The sequence below is a fragment of the Lipotes vexillifer genome, unplaced genomic scaffold (genome assembly GCF_000442215.2).
Source record: "Lipotes vexillifer unplaced genomic scaffold, Lipotes_vexillifer_v1.1 scaffold1396, whole genome shotgun sequence".
Lineage (NCBI taxonomy): Eukaryota > Metazoa > Chordata > Mammalia > Artiodactyla > Lipotidae > Lipotes > Lipotes vexillifer.
The window spans coordinates 844,660-866,426 of NW_006777671.1; the positions used below are offsets into that span (position 1 = coordinate 844,660).

The 21,767-nt window shown below is 36.7% G+C and overlaps 1 protein-coding gene across 2 annotated transcripts in view; it reads left to right on the forward strand.

The window, feature by feature from the left end:
- The window catches only part of MTMR2 (myotubularin related protein 2), a 109,174-nt gene that overhangs the window by 83,140 nt on the left and 4,267 nt on the right, over positions 1–21,767 (forward strand). For both annotated transcript variants that reach the window (XM_007451253.1, XM_007451254.1), the window contains 3 exons: positions 9,979–10,164; positions 13,536–13,742; positions 18,236–18,328. In XM_007451253.1, the coding sequence (XP_007451315.1) occupies positions 9,979–10,164; positions 13,536–13,742; positions 18,236–18,328 (486 nt within the window). The remainder of the gene's footprint in view (positions 1–9,978; positions 10,165–13,535; positions 13,743–18,235; positions 18,329–21,767) is intronic.

A 21,767-nucleotide genomic window follows, 5' to 3' on the forward strand; every position in this document is an offset into this window, starting at 1 on the left:
TAAAGGAGAAATGAGGCAATGTGTATATGAAGCTGGTACCCCAGAGACTGGCATGTATTTTTCCAGTAATTACTTGTTCCCGTCCGTAAACCTTATACCATGAATTAGCAGGAACGAGACTTAAGATGTTATCTAGGATGAGAGATGGAGAGAGGTGTATAAGGCAGAAAAGGGGGTAGAGCAAAATATTACATTCCTCGTCTTTATTTTTTTTTAACATCTTTATTGGAGTATAATTGTTTTACAATGGTGTGTTAGTTTCTGCTTTATAACAAAGTGAATCAGCTATACATATACATATATCCCCATATCTCCTCCCTCTTGCGTCTCCCTCCCTCCCACCCTCCCTATCCCACCCCTCTAGGTGGTCACAAAGCACCGAGCTGATCTCCCTGTGCTATGCGGCTGCTTCCCGCTAGCTATCTATTCTACATTTGGTAGTGTATATCTGTCCATGCCACTCTCTCACTTCTTCCCAGCTTACCCTTTCCCCTCCCCATGTCCTCAAGTTCATTGTCTACGTCTGTGTCTTTATTCCTCTCCAGCGCCTAGGTTCTTCAGAATGATTTTTTTTTTTAGGTTCCGTATATATGTGTTAGCATATGGTATTTGTTTTTCCCTTTTTGACTTCACTCTGTATGACAGACTCTAGGTTCATCCACCTCACTACAAATAGTTCAATTTTGTTTCTTTTTATGGCTGAGGAATATTCCATTGTATATATGTGCCACATCTTCTTTATCCATTCATCTGTCGATGGACAGCTAGGTTGCTTCCATGTCCTGGCTATTGTAAATAGAGCTGCAATGAACATTGTGGTACATGACTCATTTTGAATTACGGTTTTCTCAGCATATATGCCCAGTAATGGGATTGCTGGGTGGTATGGTAGTTCTATTTTTAGCTTTATAAGGAACCTCCATACTATTCTCCATACTGGCTGTATCAATTTACATTCCCACCAAGAGTGCAAGAGGGTTCCCTTTTCTCCACACCCTCTCCAGCATTTATTGTTTGTAGATTTTTTGATGATGGCCATTCTGACTGGTGTGAGGTGATACCTCATTGTACTTTTGTTTTTTGGTTTTTTTTTTGGTACGCAGGCCTCTCACTTTTGTGGCCTCTCCCGTTGAGGAGCACAGGCTCCAGACGCATAGGCTCAGCGGCCATGGCTCACAGACCCAGCTGCTCCACGGCATGTGGGATCTTCCCAGACCGGGGCATGAACCCGTGTCCCCTGCATCGGCAGGCGGACTCTCAACCACTGCGCCACCAGGGAAGCCCCCTCATTCTACTTTTGATTTGCATTTCTCTAATGGTTAGTGATGTTGAGCATCATTTCATGTGTTTGGTGGCAATCTGTATATCTTCTTTGGAGAAATGTCTGTTTAGGTCTTCTGCTCACTTTTGGATTGGGTTGTTTGTTTTTTTGATGTTGAGCTGCATGAGCTGCTTGTAAATTTTGGAGATTAATCCTTTGTCAGTTGCTTCATTTGCAAGTATTTTCTCCCATTCTGAGGGTTGACTTTTCATCTTATGGTTTCCTTTGCTGTGCAAAAAGCTTTTAAGTTTATTAGGTCCCATTTGTTTATTTTTGTTTTTATTTCCATTTCTCTAGGAGGTGGGTCAAAAAGGGTCTTGCTGTGATTTATGTCAAAGAGTGTTCTTCCTATGTTTTCCTCTAAGAGTTTGATAGTGTCTGGCCTTACATTTAGGTCTTTAATCCATTTTGAGTTTATTTTTGTGTATGGTGTTAGGGAGTGTTCTAATTTCACTCTTTTACATGTAGATTTCTATTTTTCCCATCACCACTTATTGAAGAGGCTGTCTTTTCTCCATTGTATATTCTTGCCTCCTTTATCAAAAGTACAGTCACCAGGGCTTCCCTGGTGGCACAAAGGTTGAGAGTCCACCTGCCGATGCAGGGGACACGGGTTCGTGACCCGGTCCGGGAAGATCCCACATGCCACGGAGTGGCTGGGCCTATGAGCCATGGCTGCTGAGCCAAAAAAGTACAGTCACCATATGTGTGTGGGTTTATCTCTGAACTTTCTCTTCTATTCCATTGATCTATATTTCTGTTTTTGTGACAGTACCATACTGCCTTGATTACTGTAGCTTTGTAGTATAGTCTGAAGTCTAGGAGCCTGATTCCTCCAGCTCCGTTTTTCGTTCTCAAGATTGCTTTGGCTGTTCCAGGTCTTTTGTATTTCCATACAAACTGTGAAATTTTTTGTTCTAGTTCTGTGGAAAATGCCATTGGTAGCTTCACAGGGATTGCATTGAATCTGTAGATTGCTTTGGGTAGTATAATCATTTTCACAATGTTGATTCTTCCAATCCAAGAACATGGTATATCTCTCCATATGTTTATATCATCTTTAATTTCTTTCCTTAGTGATTTATAGTTTTCTGCATACAGGTCTTTTGTCTCCTTAAGTAGGTTTATTCCTAGGTATTTTATTCTTTTTGTTGCAGTGGTAAATAGGAGTGTTTCCATAATTTCTCTTACAGATTTTTTTATCATTAGTGTATAGGAATGCAAGAGATTTCTGTGCATTAATTTTGTATCCTGTCACTTGACCAAATTCATTGATTAGCTCTAGTAGTTTTCTGGTAGCATCTTTAGGATTCTCTATATTCTTATGTCATCTGAAAACAGTGACAGCTTTACTTCTTCTTTTCCAATTTGGGTTCCTTTTATTTCTTTTTCTTCTCTGATTGCTGTGGCTAAAACTTCCGAAACTGTGTTGAATAACAATGGTGAGAGCGGACAACCTTGTTTTGTTCCTGATCTTAGAGGAAATGGTTTCAGTTTTTCACCATTGAGAATGATGTTGGCTGTGGGTTTGTCATATATGGCCTTTATTACGTTGAGGTAAGTTCCTGCTATGCCTACTTTCTGGAGGGTTTTTATTGTAAATGGGTGTTGAGTTTTGACAAAAGCTTTTTCTGCATCTACTGAGATGATCATATGGTTTTTCTCCTTCAATTTGTTAATATGGTGTATCACATAGATTGATTTGCATATATTGAAGAATCCTTGCATTCCTGGGATAAATCCCACTTGATCATGGTGTATGATCTTTTTAATGTGCTGTTGGATTCTGTTTGCTAGTAGTTTGTTGAGGATTTTTGCATCTGTGTTTATCAGTGATATTGGCCTGTAGTTTTCTTTCTTTGTGACCTCTTTGTCTCGTTTTGGTATCAGGGTGATGGTGGCCTTGTAGAATGAGTTTGGGAGTGTTCCTCCCTCTCCTATATTATTTTGAAAGAGTTTGAGAATGATAGGTGTTAGCTCTTCTGTAAATGTTTGATAGAATTCGCCTCTGAAGCCATCTGGTCCTGGACTCTTGTTTGTTGGAAGATTTTTAATCACAGTCTCAATTTCAGTGCTTGTGATTGGTCTGTTCATATTTTCTATTTCTTCCTGGTTCAGTTTCAGAAGGTTGTGCTTTTCTGAGAATGTCCGTTTCTTCCAGGTTGTCCATTTTATTGGCATATAGTTGCTTGTAGTAATCTCTCATGATCTTTTGTATTTCAGCTGTGTTAGTTGTTACTTCTCCTTTTTCATTTCTAATGCTGTTGACTTGAGTCTTCTCCCTTTTTTTCTTGATGTCTAGCTAATGGTTTATCAGTTTTGTTTACCTTCTCAAAGAAACAGCTTTTAGTTTTAGTGATCTTTGCTATCATTTCCTTCATTTCTTTTTCATTTATTTCTGATCTGATCTTTATGATTTCTTTCCTTCTGCTATCTTTGGGGTTTTTTTGTTATTCTTTCTCTAATTGCTTTAGGTGTAAGGTTAGGTTGTTTATTTGAGATTTTTCTTGTCACTTGAGGTAGGATTGTATTGCAATAAACTTCCCTCTTGGAACTGCTTTTGCTGCATCCCAAAGGTTTTGGGTCATTGTGTTTTCATTGTCATTCGTTTCTAGGTATTTTTTGATTTCCTCTTTGATTTCTTCAGTGATCTCTTGGTTATTTAGTAGTGTATTGTTTAGCCTCCATGTGTTTGTATTTTTTACAGATTTCTCCTGTAATTGATATCTAGTCTCATAGCATTGTGGTCGGAAAAGATACCTGATACAATTTCAATTTTCTTAAATTTACCAAGGCTTGACTTGTGACCCAAGATATGATCTATCCTGGAGAATGTTCTATGAGCACTTGAGAAGAAAGTGTACTCTGTTGTTTTTGGATGGAATGTCCTATAAATACCAATTAAGTCCATCTTGTTTAATGTATCATTTAAAGCTTGTGTTTCCTTATTCATTTTCATTTTGGATGATCTGTCCTTTGGTGAAAGTGGGGTGTTAAAGTCCCCTACTATGATTGTGTTACTGTCGATTTCCCCTTTTATGGCTGTTAGCATTTGCCTTACATATTGAGGTGCTGTGTTGGATGCATAAATATTTACAAATGTTATATCTTCTTCTTGGATCAATCCCTTGATAATTGTGTAGTGTCCTTCTTTGTCTCTTGTAATAGTCTTTATTTTAAAGTCCATTTTGTCTGGTATGGGAATTGCTACTCCAGCCTTCTTTTTTTTTTTTTTCTGGTATGCGGGCCTCTCACTGTCGTGGCCTCTCCCGTTGCGGAGCACAGGCTCCGGACGCGCAGGCTCAGCGGCCATGGCTCACGGGCCCAGCCGCTCCGCGGCATGTGGGATCCTCCCGGACCAGGGCACGAACCCCTGTCCCCTGCATCGGCAGGCGGACTCCCAACCACTGCGCCACCAGGGAAGCCCCCAGCCGCCTTTTGATTTCCATTTGCATGGAATATCTTTTTCCATCCCTCACTTTCAGTCTGTATTTAATCCATTTACTTTTAAGGTAATTATCGATATGTATGTTCCTATTACCATTTTCTTAATTGTTTTGGGTTTGTTATTGTAGGTCTTCTCTTTCTCTTGTGTTTCCTGCGTAGAGAAGTTCCTTTAGCATTTGTTGTAAAGCTGGTTTGGTGGTGCTCAGTTCTTTTAGCTTTTGCTTGTCTGTAAAGGTTTTAATTTCTCCATCGAATCTGAATGAGATCCTTGCTGGCTAGAGAATCTTGGTTGTAGGTTTTTCCCTTTCATCACTTTAAATATGTCCTGCCACTCCCTTTTGGCTTGCAGAGTTTCTGCAAAAGATCAGCTGTTAACCTTATGGGGATTCCCTTGTATGTTATTTGTTGTTTTTCTCTTGCTGCTTTTAATGTATTTTTCTTTGTATTTAGTTTTTGATAGTTTGATTAATATTTATCTTGGTGTCATCTTAGTTTTTAAGTCATTCCCATGCATATTTCACTACAGAAATCTCTCTTTTTTTAAAAGACTCTGATATATTTTATCTGTTGGGACATTTTTCTGATATGTGATAGACAACAAAAATCTAGGAAGGCATAGACAAAGCAAAGAAATAAAAATCACTTATAATCACTAATCTTTGGTATATTTTCTCCCACTGTTCTGTGCATTTATGTATTGCTTTTTTTCATTGTTTTTCCTTTCTATATGAATTATTCCTTTTCACGAAATATTCCTGAAATAACTTTAATAGTACTCATCATACAGCTGTATCATTGTGCAGTTAATCATTCTTCTAATATTAGGTTTTTAAGTATTTAGTATTTTAAATATAGCTAAAATAAGTATCTTTTGTTGGCATCTTTATTTCCATAAAATAGTTTTGTAGATATACCATTACTATATCATAGTTTAAAGTATGCATATTTTTAAAAGTTTTGTTACATATTGCCAGCATTCTTCGGGAAGGTTAGTTTACCAGTTTGATATATTTTTTCCTGCCATTTTATTGAGATATAATTGACATAGAAAAGTGCATATGTTTAAGGTGTACAACATAATGATTTGATATAAGCATATATTGTGAAATGATCACACCCCTACGTTTAGTTAACATCCATCACCTCACACAGTTACATTTTTTTTCCTTGTGAATTTTCAAAGTCTACTCTCAGCAACTTTCAAATATACAGTATAGTATTGTTGACTGTAGTCATCATGTTGTGCATTACATCACCACTACTTACTTATCTTTTAACTGGAAGTTTGCCCTTTTTTACTACCTTCACCCAATATCCCCACCATCTCCCTTTTAAAATTTGCAAAAGTATACATCCTTGTTGCAACAAGTATTTTTTTACCTTTGTAGTAAGAACATTTTTTATACCTTTGTCAGTGTGAATATGACAACTGCTTTTGCACCATGAGCCGTATCAAGAATTAAAACTGTACTAGCCACTAAGTCTTCCATGTGTGCCCTACCGCAATTAAATTTACCTTCTACCCCTGCTAAAAGTAACCACTATCCTAACTTTTATAGTAGTCTTCTTACATTACTTTATACTTTTATTACTGAAGTGTATACATCTCTAGACTCTTAGCCTTGCCTTTTCAAGTATTGTATTTGATATGTCTTTTAAGTCTCTCTTCATCTATAGTCTTCCCCTTGCCCTTCCTTTCTCCTTCCCTCCCTCCTTCACTCCAATATATTTTATTGTAGAGTTTTCCACAGTCCAGGTTTTGCCGATTGTACTATGGTATGGTTCAACTTTCTTCTGTTCTCTGAATTTTCCTTCACATGAATTCAGAGGTTTATTCAGATTCAGGTTCAACTCCTTTGGCAAGGCTATAGGGGATATATCAGGAGGCACATAATTTGTGGCTGATTCTTCTTTTGGGGATATCAGCAGCTGTTCATGCTCCTTACCAAGATGTGTTAATTCACTGGGGTTGCCAAATGGTGATATTCTGATTTCATGATTTCCTTTTCAGCTTAGTTGAACTCTTTCTGTAAAGAAACACTTTCTCTTACCTAAATTTTGGTTAACCAGCAGTTCAGTTCATATAAGAAAGCCAGGATAAATGCTTGATTCTTTTTCCTTATTTATCAGTTTTCCCAATAATGAATTTACTCCCTACCATCCCATGAGGGTGACTAATTTTTTTAAGTGTCATTATGAATGCATGTATTTATATGTAGTCAACAATTTCTAATTCATTGCAGATGGTATTTTTGAAAATAAAAATTCCCACCTTTGGTCTGAGGGGCACTTTTCAAGTTATCTCTTGAGTTCTTTTGACATAACCATAGTAATCTTTGCTATATGGTATGACAAGGTATACCAGACTCATCAGGAAATCTTGTATGTTTCCTGCCGCAGGCTTAGAATAGCCATTTCTCTAAGAAGTTCTGGTTTCTGTTAGTAGGAAATGGTATTTCAAACCATAATCTGGGTGCTAAGGATAATTATTTGCTACTGGGTTGGTCTAATTTCTAAGTCTTCAGTGGATAGAGCTAGGAAACATATGTTTTTAAAGATAAAGTATTATACCTCATGAGTTCATACTTTCAATTTAAATTCAGTGCTAGAGTTTTTACATAACTTCTTCTAAGTTACATGTGTATCTCCTTCCTTCCACACCAGAAATCCTGATTCTCAAGGACAGAGGGGATAATAACATTAGTATGCTACATAATTACTCATTTGCTTTATCCTACCGTGGTCTTAGAATAACAGTATTAATAGTATTGTCACCAGTACATTTACTGAAAAGTTAAGTTTTTTTCCATTTGCTCCCATTTTAAAATGAACTGTGTTATATTTATATCATCAGAGCATGTGTAGACTTTACATGGTCTCCCTTTTGTACACATACTTTTTGCCTTTTACCTCTGACTTCTACAAGTAGCTAAATATTTTGTGCCAATAACCAATTCTTATATGGATGTCTTTCTGGTCTTTTTCTTTTGTCTGGAGTTGTTCTCTTGTAAATATTTCAGCAAGGCTCATAAGAACTATATTCTGAGTATTTGTATGCTGATAGCAGCTTTATGTCCTTTATATTCGAGTTAGTTTTGCTGGGCATAAAATTCTTGGCTTACATTTGATTTTATTGAATGTCTTAAATATGTTGATTTTTTTTTTGGCATAAAGTTTCAAAGTGTGATGATAAACTAAATTTTCTTTCTTTCTAAGTCACTCTTTTTACTTGGATTTGTGAAAGATTTTGTTTTTTCTTTTTCTTTGAAGTCCACTTATTTTGCCAGAATATGTCTTCATGTTTTGTGTTCATATTATCAAGTATGTGTGTATGCTATTTTAATTGGTAATTTCCAATTTAAAAATTTCATGAATTTTTTCTTTATTCATAGTTCTTAGTATTTGTTTCATTTCCATGTATGGCTTGCTTCTTCTGGACTCCTGTTATTCCTGTGCTGGCTCTTTTTGCCTATCTTCATCATTTGCCACTTTCTCTTGAATCCTTTTTGTGCTTTCTATTCCTGTTTGGGTTTTATATTTTGCTTTTCACTGTCTCTTTCTTTTAATTTAATATCCATTGTGTTTATTTGCTCTTGAGTTTCTTCTAATTTAGTCTTTATTTCTGATTTTTTTTTCTTTTATTTCTAATTTGTTCCCAAGTCTCATTTCATTTCTGAGTTTCTCTAATAACTCGGCTGTTAGACTGGACAGAACCCATCCTGGTTTCAGTGGTACTTCTTAGATTGATCTGTTGTTCTTTCCTGTAGTTCTGGAGGAAGAAAGCTAAAACAAGGAAGCAGAACAAACACTACAAATTCTAAGACTCTCTTGTGAATCTCTTGTTCTCCAGTCCATCTTATATCCATTTGTTCCTTCACACATTCGCCGATAGCATCTAGATCTTGTGACTATTGGTGGTTTTGGGGTTTGATGGAATGCTTTGTCCTCCAGTTCTGTCTTGAATGAGTTTTGTGTGTTTTTGGTTTTACTATCTAGTTGCTCTATTTTTTAAAATGTCAGTTATATTGAAATATAATTCACATGCCATAAAATGCCCTCTTTTAAAGTATGTATTTGTGTTTTTATTATATTCATAAAGTTGTATAACTATCTCATTCCAGAGCATTTTCATTCTGTGTGTTTTTGTGACAGGTTCTGTGTAGTTGCTACTACTGCCATGTTTCTAGGATTTGTTGCAACAAATTTGAACGTCCCTTTACCCCTTGCCTGTCCTATCCCACTCTCCAGAAGTAATCCGTGTTAACAGGTACCTAATGAAACACTGTTAATTTTGTACCTGTACCATTCTTAACTCCAAACTATTTCCTAGACTATCAGTGTCAGAAAGGAAACTTGAACTTCCTTTGGTAATTTGTTGTTGGTTAAGAGGTGAGTTTTGTTGTTTTCAAAGGTGTAATCTCTTAATTTTGTATAACTACAGTGGCTGTTCCTGTATCTTCCTAATTTTTTTTCCATTAGTGCTTTAAGAAGCATGATTTTATATATAAGACAGGATGCATATTTTATACATAAGGTAGGAGAATATCTTTTTCTTAAAATAGAGAAAGATTCAATCCAGAAAAATTTAGTTCTCCAGCCATAGCTTATTGTGAACACCAAATATTTCTCATTCTGTTTTGTACTTGTAGATTTACATCTTTGAAAATAGTGATAGTATTATATACTATAGTACTCTGTGCTTTTATACTTTTTCAGTCTTTTTGTTTAATAGTAGTTGTGTGGTTATAATAGAAGCCAGTCACTATGATTGCAAAGCACTTTGCAAATATTAAGATTAAAATGAGGTGAAGAGGAAGGGAGGTGAAGAAGCATGGGCCAGGGGTAAACTAGTCCCTGCACATGGAGTTTGCTGGTCTGGTGACTTCAGTCTTCTTTATGAAATTATGTTTGAGTAGGACTTGAAATATGGATAGGGAAATTTTACCTTCATTTATGTTATCACATATAATTTTAACAAAAGGAAGTCAGGGTGAGAGTATATTCTTGTTTTATGAAGAACATGTGATAGAGCGTGGTTGTGTTAAGTTGCCTTGAGCCAGCCACATTTTCCCATGGAGTTTTCCTATCCATCAGTAATGTGTATCATCTTTGATTCTATTGGGTATTTTGTGGCATTCTTGGGGATGTCAACATATAATGGATGTGCATTCATTTATGATTTCCTGTGATGTTTGCTTTTTTTTTCCCAGGCAAAAGGTGGAGGTTATGAAAGTGAAGATGCCTATCAAAATGCAGAACTAGTTTTTCTAGATATCCACAATATCCATGTTATGAGAGAATCTTTACGAAAACTTAAGGAGATTGTGTACCCCAACATTGAGGAGACCCACTGGTTGTCTAACTTGGAATCTACTCACTGGCTAGAGCACATTAAGGTGGGTATGTTATTATTTCTTTAAACTATCATAGAATATCAAAGAAGGACTTTTTCTGCCCTTTTGTCTATATCGGCTCTTTTCTTACAATTGAAATCAAGATGAAAGTACCTTTTTAAACAGTGAAAAATTGATAACTGCTTTGATAATTAGAACTACTTTTAAGTTTTGGTGCCTGAATGAATTAATTTTCTATATTATGCATTTGGTTCAGTTGTACTTCTTTTGTTCCCTCTCTTTCCCATCCTATCTGAATTCTGCCCATCCTTCAGATCCCAGCTCATATTTCATTTCTTCCATGAAGTCTTCCCAGATTGCATTTGTTTTCATTTTCTCTGAACTTTTCACTTAACTTTTGCTTTCCAGCTAATCAGGTGTTACCATGCACTTGATTTAATTACTTTTACGTGTCACCCAACATATATTGCTAATTCATGGAGAGTAGGACAGGCTAAATCATATTTCTTCTTTGTCCCCTCAGGAGCCAGGGCAGCACTATATGATATGAATAAAGCACTCAATAAATAATTGTTGCATGGCTTGTGGAAACCATTCTAGTCAGGCACATGAGGTGAAACAGTTAAATGAAGGATACCATTTGAATGCTAAATGATTTGGAGACTACCGTGTGAACCCTAGCTTGCCTAATATGTTAATACATATAATGTTTTTTTTTTTGTTTTTTTTTTTTTGTTTTTTTGCGGTACGTGGGCCTCTCACTGTTGTGGCCTCTCCCGTTGCGGAGCACAGTCTCTGGACGTGCAGGCTCAGCGGCCATGGCTCACTGGCCTAGCCACTCCACGGCATGTGGGATCCTCCCAGACCAGGGCATGAACCCGTGTCCCCTGCGTCAGCAGGTGGACTCTCAGCCACTGCGCCACCAGGGAAGCCCAATATATATAATGTTTGAAGCACCAAATGTTACTTCAGTTAATATAGTTACAAATATTTTCAGATAGTGTCTGAATTTCAGTAAGATACCTTACCAAAATATAGATTTCTATAATATATATGACCACATATATTCATATTATGAAATAAATGGAAATGAGATTTTTCATGTTAAGAAGGAGCAGATTGTACTCACATTGAAACCTCTAAAACTAAGACAGAATTGAAAGCTAAATTGACCTAATGACAATTATAGACTTTTGATTACTGTTTCTCTTCTAGAAACATAGAAGCTTGAATGTAGCAAAGTGGGTACACACTCTTTTGTTAAAGAGAATGGTCACGGGACCATCTATTACATTGTATGATGTATAAGTAGAAAACCATAAGACTTGATTCAGAACTAACGTAAATTGCAGCATTCTGTAAGTTCCAGGTCAATTTTTAGCAGGTACAACATTCTCTCGAAAAATCTGGCTATAGGGCTTCCCTGGTGGCGCAGTGGTTGGGAGTTCACCTGCCGATGCAGGGGACACGGGTTCGTGCCCCGGTCTGGGAAGATCCCACATGCCGTGGAGTGGCTAGGCCCGTGAGCCATGGCCGCTGAGCCCGCACGTCCGGAGCCTGTGCTCTGCAACGGGAGAGGCCACAACAGTGAGAGGCCCACGTACCGCAAAAAAAAAAATCTGGCTATAACCGAAATAAGTTTCCTTAGAAGTTTAAGAGGTACAGTTGTGTCTGGACCACTTTCTCCTCCCCCAGTCCTCACATCTGCAAGGCTTACCCACTTACTTTCTTTAAATCTCTGCTCAAAAATCACTTTCTCAAAGATGCCTTTCCCAACCACTCCATATAAAATAGCAGTTCTGCCAGCACAGAGGCCACACAGTGAGAGGCCCACGTACCGCAAAAAAAAAAATCTGGCTATAACCGAAATAAGTTTCCTTAGAAGTTTAAGAGGTACAGTTGTGTCTGGACCACTTTCTCCTCCCCCAGTCCTCACATCTGCAAGGCTTACCCACTTACTTTCTTTAAATCTCTGCTCAAAAATCACTTTCTCAAAGATGCCTTTCCCAACCACTCCATATAAAATAGCAGTTCTGCCAGCACTCCCTAGACCTAGATGGTGCTTTTTCACTTACTGCCCTCTGACACACTGTGTATTTCTTTCCTTATTTGCACCTGGCTGGCCTCACCTAAGTAGAATGTAAACTTCGTTAAGCCAACACTTTGTTCTGTTTGCTGCTCTATTTCCAACACCTGGAGCTGTGCCTGCCACATGGTAGGGGACTCTGTAAATGTTTATCTTTTGAATGAATGAATGAATGAATGAATCAATGAAGATGACCACTTTGGATAACTCTTTCTTGTCAGTCTTAACTCTCCAGGTGTTTTAATCCTTTGGGTCAGTGATGTGTAAGTTTGGATATACATTTGAATTTTAGGTAGAAGTTATTTAAAATAGTAAGTTAGGATTAGTGGAGAATGGGCACCAGGTGTTTCTTTTTGTTTTTTTTAATGCTCACAAATGACTCTGATGCATAGTTAAGATTGAGATTGCTTCAGAGTACCCCACTTCCAGAATATGCCTACAGTTATAATCAAAAGGAGGTCGTCATGAGATTCTCTAAGCCTAGTATATCTTTTCTTTCATTCTTATCTATGTTTGTGTAATCATGCTGTTCTTTAAGTATGATTTGGCCATTGCAGAGAAAAATGTGGCTATATTGTTCATTTTAAAGGATATCATACTTTGTGTTTCTTTTTTGGTTACATCTAATTCTGTCTAGTTTTAACTCAAGATCAGCTTCAGAAAAGGTAAATTATTTTGCAGAGTCTCTGCATATTTAAAAAAAAAACCCTGAAATTATTTTAGATACCAGTTAAGTTGACATGGTAATATATTGGTCTGATCAGAATTTTCCATTCATACTGATACAAAAAAAGCAGCTTACTCTGAAGTTTTATACTGTGCTTGCTGTATGCTATATGATGTATATAAAAACAGTAGAATAAATGCTATAGAAGCTGTAGAATATTTTAAAATATCCAACCTTATGGCTTTCATATTCTAATTTGGTTAAGTATCATTGTTTCAAATAATAGGTAAGACTAAAGTTGGTGTATTATTTTTATTTAAATGGATGATGTTGGAATATTTGAAGATTCTCAGAAATAGATCTCTTTAGAACTTACCTCTTACTCATATTTTTGATTTGTTTAGAACTCAAAGGCACCTTTTGTTTGGATATTTCATTGTGCAGATTAATAGGAGTCTGCATTTATGAGATTTTTTTTAGTTTTAAAAGCAAAATTTATGTATCTTCTACCATTCACAAAAATTCTTTTTGGGAAGGGACTGATGTTTTTTTCTCCACATGATATTGAGACAGTCATCTCTAAACAAAACTTTATTAGTACATTTTGAAGAAGGAAGCATTTAATTTTTTAAAAAATTAATTTAAAAAATCTGTTTGCAGCTTATTCTCGCAGGGGCTCTTAGGATTGCTGACAAAGTAGAGTCAGGAAAGACGTCTGTGGTAGTCCACTGCAGTGATGGCTGGGATCGCACAGCTCAGCTGACCTCCCTGGCCATGCTCATGTTGGATGGATACTACCGAACCATCCGAGGATTTGAAGTCCTTGTAGAAAAAGAGTGGCTAAGCTTTGGACATCGATTTCAGCTTGTGAGTAAAGTACCATGACTCAGTGTATCACATATGCATATCATGTAAGGCATGTGAAAATCATGCCTTTACTCACTAGATATTCGTCTAAATCGGATCCTTTGTTCTAATGGGTAAACTTCCCAAGAGAACTTTGGGCTTGTTTTGGAAGCACTGGGTTATCCTGCTGTGGCTCTGCAGTCTGGAGCCAGGGTTAGCTGTTTGTCAGGCTCCTGGCCCAGTCTCTTCCATACTCTCTATCGGGAATAGGAGATACCCTTCTGTGACTTCTACCTTCAAATGATAGTTCAGAGCAGCATGGACTGTTACGCAGCTACAGCGCGCTTCTAGCTTTTCCTGTAGACTTAAAAAAACGCGAGACTGGCCTATTATTCTTAATTTAAAGTGGCCCTACAAAGTAGCACTACTCACACAGGATCAGGGTCTAAAACAATTTAGACTGGGACTAAAAGAAATAACAGAGAAAAAATAATTTAGAGTTGGGAATAAAATAGCTTTGCTATTACCCTTAATGACCATATGTATGGAAAGTGTTGCAGTTAGTTTTATGGAAATGACAAATTTTGTGCCCTCTATATGACTTAAAATTTATTTTGATGTTGTCATTCGTATCAAATCTAAAAGTTGGAAGGGCCTCAGAGTCCAGGGAATGTCTTCTCTGGTGTCCCCGTGAAATGGTTGTTTGGTTTCTTCATTAACACCTCCAGAAATAAGCAGCAGGTCCCTTCCTGAGGCTGTCAAGTCTCACTGAAGAAAGTCTACCTACTACAAACTTTTTCTTCATAGTGAATTACAATTTACTTCTCATTTTCTTACATTCCCCTTTGGAGATAAGAAGAACAAATATGACTACTAATCCAAATAAATAGCCCTGCAAATATTTGGAAGTAGCTGTCTTCCTGTGTCAGTCATAATCTTCAGTTCTGGCAAAATGTCCGTTTTCTTCAGTCTTTTCTCATCCTAATCCCCTCACCCTCCCCTTTGTCCTCTGAACTTTGCTCATGGCTTTCTACAAGTGTGGTACCCAAAACTGTAGTAGTTCCTAAAATAGAGGAATGGGGTTATTATGTCCCTTTTAAAGGATACTGTGCTTTTGTATTTGCTTTTTGTTACAACATACTTTAGATTCATGTAGCTTTTAATTAAATAAACATTCAAGTGGTTTTTAGCTGTGTTTCTGCTAAACTCTAAATTTGGAATCAGCAAACTTGGGAACAGTTACCTTGTAGGCCTTGGTTCTCATGTATGCCCATCCGTGGTATATGTTAGTTGTAATCATAGAATTTAGAGAGTGCGGAGCAGGAAAATTTTCCCAGGAAAGAGGAGCAGTGTGAGCAAATGGTGAGTGTGAGTGTCTCACACTGGGTGGGACTGAGTGTAGCTGGAGTAGAGTCGAGGGAGGGGCAGGTTTAGAAAATCTGGAGATGAGAGTTAAGATTGTTCAGAGGCCTTGAAGCCCCTGAGAGTGTGATTTTTGGCAGCATTTTCCTAGATTAGCTGAAAGACTTTCTGAAATATGTTTGCTCAGATGCTGCCTCTAATGTTAACCGTTAGTATCCAGTAGCTACCAGCAGTGTTCATAAAAAAACTTGCAAGAAATGGACAGGTAGTCCATTTAAAGGTAGTCTGCTCTTTTGAACTTGAACTGTTAAATAAAATTGGTCATCTGGAGTATCTATTCAAATAGCTCATGTTTTTCAATTCTCTATAAAACGTACTTACCATGAAAAGACCATTTAAAAAAAAAAAAAAAAGAATGGGGCTTCCCTGGTGGCGCAGTGGTTGAGAGTCAGCCTGCTGATGTAGGGGACACGGGTTCGTGCCCCGGTCTGGGAAGATCCCACATGCCGCGGAGCGGCTGGGCCCGTGAGCCATGGCCGCTGGGCCTGCGCGTCCGGAGCCTGTGCTCCGCAACGGGAGAGGCCACAACAGTGAGAGGCCTGCATACCGCAAAAAAAGAAGAATGAAGTTTTAGTCAGCCAAAGCTGTACATGTTCATATAAATGTAACCAAAATCATAAATATTTCAGACTGTTTGAAGTTGCAGTGGATTCCTAAATTATTGAATCTGGTTACCTACTCCATTTTTTCCCCCTTAGTTGTTATCTGAAAGCAGAATTTGACAGTTAAAGGACATCTGATCAAGAGGGTATGCTCACATGGTTAATACAGGGTAATGATTCTCAAACTTTTTGATTTCTGGACCTCTTTCCTTTTTTAACAATTGTTGATGACCCGAAAGAACTTTGTTTATATCTATCAGTATTTACCATATTAGAAATTAAATTTAAAATATTTAAATATTATTTAAAGAAATAAATCTGTTTTCTTAGTCCATTTGGGCAGCTATATTTCTCACAGTTTTGATGGCTGGAAGTCCAAGTTCAGAGTGCCAGCATGGCCTTCTGGTGAAGGCCTTTTTCCGGGGTGCAGACTGCCAACATTTCGCTGTGTTCTTGAATGGTGGAAGAGGGCTGGGGCCTCTGTGGGGTCTCTCTTCTTTTTCTTTTTTTTGTGGGGTCTCTTTTGATAAGAGCATTAATCCCATTCATGAGGAATCCACCCTTATGACCTAGTTAGCTCCTAATACCATCACACTGGGCATTAGGATTTCAACATGTGAATTTTGGGGGAACACAAACATTCAAACCATAGTACTATTATATATTAACATAAATAACATTTTAAAGAAAAATAGCTATGTTTTCCAAAACACATAAGGAAGTTTAATGAGAAGAGTGGCATTATTCTGCATTTTTTGCAAATTTCTTTAATGTCTGGCTTAATAGAAGATAGCTGAATTTCATGTCTCCTTCTGCATTCAGTCTGTTGCAATATGTTCTGTTGGTTGAAGAAATGAGGAAAATCTGACCATACACAGATATGTAGGTTGAAAAATAGAGAGTATTTTTTTCAGGGAATTGTGGATATTTTTATTTGATACTATGCCAAAACTCGACAAATGGTAGTTTCTTAGCAGTTAATTGTAATGTGGAATCCAAAACTAACTCAATGAATTTTTCGTTGTTTGTTCTATTAAATTCCTTTGGTCTCTCTTGCACTTTGAATAAATAGATCTCTTACCCATGCATGATTTTGTAACATCAAGTGTTGGTAATTTGGAAAATACTGGCTTACTGATTTACACAGCCCTTCCAATATTAATGCATTTCATTATATAATATAGTCACATTTGTTAATACTGCTACTGATTTTATCAGAACAGTATTATCAAGCTCATTGTAGCAGATAAAAATTTCCCCCAAATCTAATTTCCACTCAAAAACTTGAATTGTATCATTGGTAACAAATACTGTCCATTGTTTTCCTTGAAGTGATGCATTCACTTGTGTACATTTTCAAAAAAATGTCTGCAAGATATTCAAGTCTTAATAATCATAGTTCATATATTGTTCTTTCAAGTCAAAATGATGTTCCATGAAAAAGCTGTGTTTCCTACCATCCTACTTAAGTCTGCAGCAGAAGCATATTATGTGTATTTCCCATTTTGTTAATAGGATACTTAAAAATTTTGTACTCAAATGGGGTGATTTAATAAAGTTAATAACTTTTACTGCTTCATCAAGGAAACTGGCTTAAGAGAGAGTGGCTTTTCTTTTTTTTTTCCTTCTTTAACTGCACGTGTTTGGCAAGGAAGAATATAATAACTGCTAGTATAGATTGATTTCAATGCCTTGCTTCTTGATTCCTACTAAGGTACCAAAAGTTTTTATTCTTCATCACTTTAACACCATTAGTGCAAATGTCAACACATTGAAAAAGGCAAACCATGTCTTAGTAATATTATAAAAATAGTTTTGAACTCACAGACCTGCCCTGCTGCCGGATGTCTGTGGACCATACTTTTAGAATCACTGTTTTTGGGTACAGAGTAGAGGTTTATCTCAGTCATTGGGGGCAGGAGTCTTCAGAGGAGAAAAAAAAATTGAGAAAGTAGGTGAGTGCATGCTTGAGGGGAGATGTCAAGCATTTTTTAAAAGTTTTCAAAGATTTGTGCTAATGTGATTCTTTTTGAAAGACAGTCTGGAACTCAGATGCAACAGGTCCCCTTCATGCACTGGCCAAGGTGTTAAAGGAGAAGGGTGCTTCCTGAAGCTAGTGTACAAGGAACTGTTAATATTCAGGGCCAAATCTCCAGAAGAAAAATCTGGGCTCTGAGGTCTGGCTGCTCCTGTGTCCCATTATCAACCTTTTAGGATCTGAGTTTTATTTATTAAACTGAGTTGTAATTCCTGTTACAAGTGTCTCATGTTAGGAAGTAACCTGGCAGTTTGCACATTGAAATGTTAATAGAGATTTCTCCTTGGTGGGATTATGGTAATTTCTGTTTTCCTTGCAGTGCTCTTTTAAAAAGATATTCTGAATTTTTTAAAATATTGAGCAAATATTACTTTTCTTGGAAAATAAAATTACTTTCATTAAAAGCTGAAAAATCCCACAAAGCTCATATAATATTTCATTCTTTGCTTCAGAGACTTGGCCATGGAGATAAAAACCATGCAGATGCAGACAGATCACCTGTTTTTCTTCAGTTTATTGACTGTGTCTGGCAAATGACAAGACAGGTAATTTATCTGGGATATCCATTCTTACATCTCTCTTTTAAGCTGTCCAGTTAGAGTTGGATTTGATCACTGATTATCTTACATTTCATGTAAAATGGAAATTCTTGTAAGTTTTCTAGGTACTAGAACGATTAGCTATTATTACATTATGAATTAAGTTAAACTATATTATTTGGAGGTAGTATTAAACACTTGACAATTTGATTCCATTAGCATTTCAATGCATGGCATTGATAATAACCCCTGAGAGGTTTCCTCTTTTGTTTTGGACAAGTAGTGTTAAATAATGGCTTTATATTCACCCAGAAACTCATCTGTACATTGCTAAAGGAGGTAAAGAAATGAAATAGGCTAGGTAACTCAAGCGAAATGAAATCATATTTTAAGCACTTTCGATGGAAAAATGTATTTAGATGGAAATTATGGCAAGGTATATATGTAATAGATTCAGTTCTTTTTGTTTTTAGGTATGGAGAGAGAGATTATGTTTTTTTAGACTTAATCAACATTCTAGCAAACAATTTGAAATATTACTGTAAACAGATTTAGTCTTTTGGAAAGATAGCAGAGGAGATTGAAAGACATCTGATTTATTATGGGATCACTTCACTAATGAGGCAAGGAATTGGTGTCTTAAAAATGTTTAACTCAGGAAAAATAATCTCAGAACCCAAAAGTTAGATACAGTTCATTGGTGTATCAGTTAATTTTTTTTTTTCAGTTAATTATTTATCCAAGAGTTTTATTAGACCTCAAACAACTGGGAGCCTGGTTAGTTTTTCATTAGACTGCCACAGGAATATAAAGTAGGGCAGTTGCTGGCTCTGCTTGGCTTTAGGATTGTGTTCTGGTTTCAATAAAATACTCTTTATTTCATTAAGAGAAAAATGGTGATCCTCAAGTGAAATACATTAATTACATATTGAATAGTTTATTTTTCTCCCATAAGCATTTCAGTTTGGGTGGATTGTTTTGAAACCTGCTGGCTTAAATGAAGTGTCGTAATAGATATGACTACCGTTTGTTAAGGCTGGTATTTTAACACATGTGATGCAAATGTGTATACAATTCAGTTTTGTTCTACAAATTAGGCCCTTGGCATACTAGGGGGAAGAGAGACACAACATGCTTATTAGTTTAATAATGTTTACTGCTTCTTGGAGTAGGTTTGAATTTTTCCTTTGGAACTGCCTTTGAGATAGTGTTCGATATATTAGCTATTACAAATCCTTATCAATCTTTTTTTTTGGGGGGGGGTGTTTGACCATAAACAATAGGACCTACTTTTGACCATTATCAATCTTTAAGTAATATTTGACAGTGTTGGTAAAAAATCAAATATGCCATATCAAAGGACTACAAAAGTCATCATTGATGGTTAAGTGTACTGCTTTCTGGGGAACATACCTTGAAGGGAGCAATGTGTGTGAACTGTTAGTTCAGGTATATTTGTTAGAAAAACAAAATCAGTCACATTTACCAATTGTTCACATAGAAGAGTACATGACAAATGCATTTCTTTCTTAGTAGTTGTGTTAACTTTTTATATGCTGTATATCTAAAAGCAATTTAACTCTAATTTTGAGCTTAAGTTAATAAATAATGTAATACCAGTTTAATCTTGTTTCATTGATAGAACTTAAAATACCACTATAATTGTAAGTTTTTATTGTAAATGTCTGCTTATATTTTTCTGTATGATATTTTCTTCCTGAGCGTTTAATGTGTTAGATAGTAATAATGTTTATTGGCAATCATCAGTTTTATGAATAATTGAATGTGCAGAGATTTAAATAGCAAATTTGTTAAAATGGGACCAATAATGTAATTAGCCAGATTCTACATCTCCTTCTGCCCTCATCCTCATCCCCTCAGTCCTGGGATCAGGAAGCAGTTGATAAAGGGCCCTTTAGAGTTTAAACATGTAAGGAGACAAAATATTCCTCCTCTGCTCAGAATTTTAAAAACAATAGCAGCAGTTAGTACTCTATTTAAATAATGCTCTAAAATAATGCTATTTTAGATTTGTTGTGAGGAAATGATCACTGATTAAGCCATCTTCTCATAACTGAGATAATAGTTTTGCCACAAAGATGAAAGACTAATCATAGGCTTAGCTCCTTTGGCTTGCTATGTAATGAGTCAGGGTGCATTCATGGTTGGCTAATAAATAAGGCTGTTAAGAGTGTGTATCAGTACAGGAGATGGGGCGACTTCCCTGGTGGCACAGTGGTTGAGTCCGCCTGCCAGTGCAGGGGACACGGGTTCAATCCCTGGTCCGGGAAGAGGCCACATGCCGTGGGCTAAGCCTGTGTGCCACAACTACTGAGCCTGTGCTCTACAGCGTGTGAGCTACCACTACTGAGCCTGCGTGCCACTACTGAAGCCTGTGCGCCTAGAGCCCATGCTCTGCAATAAGAGAAGCCACTGCAATGAGAAGCCCACGCACTGCAATGAAGCGTAGCCCCAGCTCGCTGCAACTAGAGAAAGCCCACATGCAGCAATGAAGACCCAATGCAGCCAAAAATAAGTAAAAAATTAAAAAAAAAACCCAGCAATACAGGAGATGGGATTTGTTCTGTAAATGAATGAATGAGATTTGACAAAGTTTCTTACAATTGATTGGCTTTATGTTGGCATGTGCTTTATTACCTGCTTCATTTGCTCCACAGCCACAAAAGTTATTATTCAAGAATGAATTGTTCGAGAAGATAAATTGTTTGAGAAGATAAATTTGCCACGTTACCGTGCTTATAAATTTAGGAAACTTCAAGGCAAAGTTGTTTTCATCCCTGTCCCTTTTGCATGCAGTTCATACTGTTTTCCTCCACTATGGGGTAGGGATCATTCTAAGAAAAATTTGGCACTAATATTTATTTCCCAAATCCACAATCCAAATATTCATGGACTTCCTTTTCACAGTCCTATAAATGGTACAGTCCTACATAGAAGCTTTCAGATAATTCTTGAAACATTAGATGGATAGGATGGATTATACTAAATCCCTTACCCTCTTTCCTGGGATCTGTAATTGGTCCTTGATACATTCCCCCAAAATTGTGATGTTTGTGTAATAGCGAGACATCCAGTCAAGCACTTGTCCTAGGTTAAAGAGACAGTGAATTTTCTTTTTTTAGAAAGAGGCTGCCAAAGTACTGGATTACAAGATATCGTGGTTTGAGTGCATGTTCCTTTAAAAGATAAGTAGGTTGGCTTTTAAATGATCTGCATATCTGCCTTGGAATTTTTGTGCATTGCTGACATTTTCTGGAGACGTCAATATTTTTTTGTGTAATTCCTAGAAACAAAACTATGTTGTTGAAAATTTAAAGAAACATTTTACTATGTTGCTTATGGTCATTTTTGGCAGAGAAAGACAAGTCAGAATTTATTAGGCTCAAGTTGAGGTTTAACTGATATAAATGGATGCAGAAATATC